At 42.6% G+C, this 5226-nt stretch overlaps 1 protein-coding gene across 2 annotated transcripts in view; it reads left to right on the top strand.

Moving 5' to 3' along the window:
• KDM4A (lysine demethylase 4A) overlaps window positions 1-5226 on the top strand; it is a 55368-nt gene that overhangs the window by 48494 nt on the left and 1648 nt on the right. For both annotated transcript variants that reach the window (XM_008054745.1, XM_021710744.1), the window contains exon 19: window positions 702-872. In XM_008054745.1, coding sequence (XP_008052936.1) covers window positions 702-872 — 171 coding nt within the window. The remainder of the gene's footprint in view (window positions 1-701; window positions 873-5226) is intronic.

Raw genomic sequence — 5226 nt, forward strand, 5'->3', positions numbered from 1 at the left:
GCGACAGAGTGAGACTCCCACTCAAAAAAATAAAATAAAAAAAAAAAAACGAGGAACAGTGAGGAGGCCAGCATGGTTGGGACAGAGTCTTGAGCAGGAGTGCTTGGATGTGAGGCTGCCACATGCTTTGTGATCACATTTGCATCAGGGCAAGTTCAAAAGAGTGAGGAGAGGGTGCCGCGGGTGGCAGTGGCAGGACCCTTGTCATGCAGGGCAGTTTGTTGTATGCAGCTAGGACCATCCAGGAAACTTGAGTCTTTGTGCCCTAGGCCTTACAGTAATGCTGATGCTAAGACCTGGTGCGAGGACCAGGGCCTCACGCCACCTAATGAGTCTTTCCTTGGCTACTTTGATGTGTATCTGAACTGTGTGCATTGGTAGGTGCTATTTGGTCAGTTTCTGGCAACAACAGAGAAATCACAAGAGCTGTTCACGTAGTTTGGGGTAAGACAGTAAAGTATAAAGACCAGCTGTGGGCTAGGAGGAGCTAAATTTATGGCAGAAAATGACACTGGTCTCTCCCAGTGTCTGACTGGGATTTGGATATCTGGAAAGGCCTGCTTCATCTCCTATCTCTTCTCTCTTTGCTTTTCCATTCCCTTGCTTACCTTTCCCTGATGAGAGGAGCCAGTTGATTTTGGTCCCCATTGCCAAGCCTGTCAACTCAGTATGTGAATAACTGAAGTCTCTGTTTTTTCCAGCGTGCCAAGGGAGCCTTGCAGAGCATTACTGCAGGCCAGAAGGTCATCAGCAAGCATAAGAATGGACGCTTCTACCAGTGTGAGGTGGTCAGGCTCACTACCGAGACCTTCTATGAAGTCAACTTTGATGATGGCTCCTTCAGTGACAATCTTTATCCTGAGGACATAGTGGTAATATCTGCAAGGAGCATCTTGGACAGTTTGAGACAGGGGATGTTTCTAGGTCTAGGTGACAGACTGTGGGTCTGCCTTGCCTTTTCTTGCCAGGTCCCATCAGTCAATTCCCAAATAGAAGTATTTGTACTCGTCTTCCCTTGCAAAGAAAATTGTGTGCTGCTAGGGTACCATTCTTCCCCTAGAAGTTTGTGGGAATCAGCATTTCCTGCAGTTCTTTGAAACATGCATATATTTCAGTATAAACAATCCTTGAAGGTGTTCTAGCACCATAAAAGAGCCCAGGCTTTGGAATCAAACCAGTGTGCCAATACCAGCTTTTATTGGTAGCTTTGTGATCTTAGTAGAATTATTCAGCTCTTTTCTACCAGGTCCTCTTAGTAGGTGTATATAGAATCTGCCTTTGTCTCTTCACAGTGGAGGGCTTTGGGACTAAGTAGAAACTGGTTGGAGATGCCCCTGGCCTGCTGATGTTATCAACACCCAAGATACTAGAGACCCTTCCTGGACCCAATCCTCGGTTTCCTGGCTCAGAATGCAGGACTTAGTTTAGGTTTCCTTTACCCCCACCTGCCTTTTTATGCAGTAGACTAAGCACCAGCGTGGAATGAAATAATTTCTTCCTTTAACATATTGGGTATTTCCCATGTTTATACCACATTAGCAGCTTAATTGCTAAAAGCACATTTATTAGTTTTAATGTAGACTTATGTCATAGTAAAGTCGATATTAGTAGTATTTGTAGTAGTAGTATAGCTATGATTTATTAAGCTCTTACAGTATTCCAGGCACTATGCTAAGTACTTTGTGTCAAATTCTCTTTCCTATCTCATATCAGCTCTGAGAAGTAGGTGGTATTATCTTTAATTTACAGAGCAAAGATCTCAAGACTCCTTTTTTAAAGTTATTCAGGATCCCAAAGAGTTTGTGTTTTTGTGTGTTATGTCTATCAATATTTACTCTGTTAAAAATTAAAACTGAGGCTGGGTGTGATGGCTCATACCTGTAATCCCAGCACTTTGGGAGGCCGAGGCAAGAGGATCACTTGAGCCCAAGAGTTTGAGACCAGTGTGAGCAGCATAATGAGGCTTTTCTCTACAGAAAATACAAAAATTAACTGGGTGTGGTGGCGTGTGGTCCCACCTACTTAGGAGGCTGAGACAGAGGGATCACCTGGTGAAAATGCCATTGCACTGTAGCATATATGACAGAGTGAGACCCCAACCCAAAAAAAAAGAAGAAATGTAAAACTAGGATTAAATAATTCAAAATGATCCATTTTTAAAGGAAAAATAGGGAGTTTTTTTGAGTCGGGATTTCACTCTGTTGCCCAGGCTGTAATGCAGTGGCACAATCACAGCTCACTGCAGCCTCAAACTCCTGAACCTTGGCTCAGGTGATTTGGCACACTTCAGCCTCCCGAGGATCTGGGACTACAGGTGCACGCCACCACACCTGGCTAATTTTTTTTAAGTTGTAGCAAGGAGGTCTCACTGTGTTGCCCAGGCTGATCTTGAACTTTGGACTCAAGCACTCCTCCCACCTCAGCCTCCCAAAGTGCTGGGATTACAGGTGTGAGCTACCACACCCAGCCTTGGAAAAATAACTTTTCTAAAAAAAAAATGATTAGTGAGAAGAATGCCATTTTTCTACAATTTTGTACATCTCTTTCATATCACTTCTCGTTTCAATCAGTTGTGATACAGTTTTGGCTAAAGTACAGGAAGAAAATTCAGCCTCACACATATATGTAGTTGGAAAGAGGAAAAGTATTTTAATAGCCTTTCAGATAATTGTGATTATCCTTCTCTAAGACTCTACCAAAACTCAACACATGGCAGTTTTTTAAAAGTTAGTTGTGGTGTGGAATCTGAAAGCAGGTCAATGACTTTTCTATACACTGTTAAGATCAAAGCCTATTGGTCTGTCTTATTCTTGGAATGGGTCCTTTATCCATACATGACTTCATAGTATCATATATTAGTCATTTAGAAAATATTGGAGCCAGGTTCGGTGGCTCAGCCTGTAATCCCGCGCCTTTGGGAGGCTGAGGTGAGTGGATTGCCTGAGCCCGCGGGTTCGAGGACCCGCCTGGGCAGCAAGACCTCATCTCTACAGTAAATCAAAAAAATCAGCCGGGCGTGGTAGCACATGCCTATAATTCCGGCTACTTGGAAGGCTGAGGTGGAAGGATCGCCGGAGCCCAGCAGGTCGAGGCTACGGTGGCCGGGAGCGGCCACTGCACTCCAGTCTGGGCGACAGAGTGAGACTCCAACTCAAAACAAAACAAACAAACAAAAAGAAAATATTGGGCTGGGCCAGGCACAGTGATTCAAGCCTGTAATCCCAGCACTTTGGGAGGCTGAGGCAAGAGTATTACCTAAGCTCAAGGATTTGAGACCAATCTGGGCAATGTGGTAAGACTTTGTTTCTACAATAAACCAAAAAAAATAAACCGGGTGTGGTAGCACGTGCCTAAAGTTCAAGCTACTTGAAAGACTGAGGTGGAAGGATTGCCTGGGCCCAGCAGGTTGAGGTTGTGGTGCCTGGGCAATAGAGTGAGACTCCAACTCAAAAAGAAAAAGAAAATATTGGGCCATTGCCTTACTAGACTCTGGTGTGCTGTGTGCTCTTTGAGCTATGCCCGCCACCATGTTTCCTAAGCTCTGCTCCCCTCTTCTACCTTGGAGAGGTGAGCTAACTCTCTCTCTCTCACCTACTTTCTAAATAATCTATGTTTTCTAACCTAAAAGGAAGAAAGAAAAAAAATATTGGTGCACTGGGTTATGGAGAACTTCCAAATGTTTTTCACGTTATTGTAAATATTAAAAAAACACATTTCTTAGTATCACTGATCTCATCAGAAAACTTTATATTTTGGGAAGCAAAATGTGAATGCAGCTGTCCTGAAATTCTAATTTTTGCTTGAAAGCTTGAATTTTATCATTGGCAATAGATATTGACTTTTGTTTTCTTTGATAGGACAGGCTCACTTCATTCATTTTCAAGATGTCTGCCAGATACCCAAGTCTGAATAACCATAGTTTGTCAATTCATTTTTATCAAATAAAACTGATGTTCCATGAAAAACCAACTAGTGTAGCCCACAACTCAAACAATGCAGGCATTTTTCCTCAAGACAACCAAAGTCTCTTAAGAGTACTTATACACTCAATGATTAATAGTTAACAAAACTCAGATTCATGGAGAAACAAGCAAGTAAAAAATAAAGATTTAGCAAAACTCATGTTTTTTACTGCTTCATCAAGGGACCTTGTTAGGTGAAACTGAGTTCTTGCTTTTTCCCCTAAATTATGAGTGTATAGTGGTAGAAAATGCAATACCAACTAGTAGAGCTTTGGGCCAATGACTGCAGTGGTACCCATCATAGATTTGATACCATCACTGCAAATGTCAACATAGTGAAAAAGGCTATTGTTAATATTGTTATGAAGTCCATCATGGCTTCACTTCCTCCCTGGCAGTGTCTTAGGAAACACTCAGAGGTTCTTAGACTACACTTTGACAACTACTGTTATAGGATATGGAACTGAATAGCAGATAACTTAAGTAATTTATCAAAACTTACACATCAGATTTAGGGGCCTGGTGGGGTTCTGTAATTTCTATTTGACTGTAAGATTGATACAAAATATATTTGTTGGCTGGACACAGTGACTTGCGTCTATAATCCCAGCACTTTGGGAGGCCAAGGCCAGGAGGACTGCTTGAGCCCCTGTAGTCCCAGCTACTTGGGATACTAAGGTAGAAGAATTGCCTGAGCCCAGGTTGATGCTGTTGTGATCATGTCACTGCACTCCAGCCTAGGCGGCAGTGAGACCTGACCTTAAAAATTTTTTTTTAATGCATATACATATATTTGTTGATTACCTACTCAATAAATGAATTGGCAATACAGCATAGAACTGTTTCTGCTCAGCAAGTGAACTGGCAGGACAGGACAGAACTTTTCCTAACTTGCTGTCATGTACCATGATTTGTAAGATCAGTTGTGAATATCCACATCTTTTTAGACTCACTACCCTCACCCCCCTCTGATGTGCACTTTTTAAGCCATGTCTCTGAGGACCTTCTCCTAGGTCTGCCTTTCATTCAGTCAACATGCTTGTACTGTTGCTTCCCACTGTATACCAAGCCCTGTGTTGGGAATACAGTGAGGACTCACCTTAGGGTTCCCACCTGCATCTGAAGGAGTTAAAGTTCTAAAGTATTTTTGCCAAGTCCTGTGGTAGGTGATCCTTTCTTTTCTTACCTCTCCTATTCAGAAGACGTTTCTTTTTTTTTTAAGTTGGAGTCTCACTCTGTCACCCAGACTGGAGTGCAGTGGCCG

Source organism: Carlito syrichta, unplaced genomic scaffold, assembly GCF_000164805.1.
Source record: "Carlito syrichta isolate Samal-C Ts95f unplaced genomic scaffold, Tarsius_syrichta-2.0.1 Scaffold301018, whole genome shotgun sequence".
In the NCBI taxonomy this organism is placed as follows: Eukaryota; Metazoa; Chordata; class Mammalia; order Primates; family Tarsiidae; genus Carlito; species Carlito syrichta.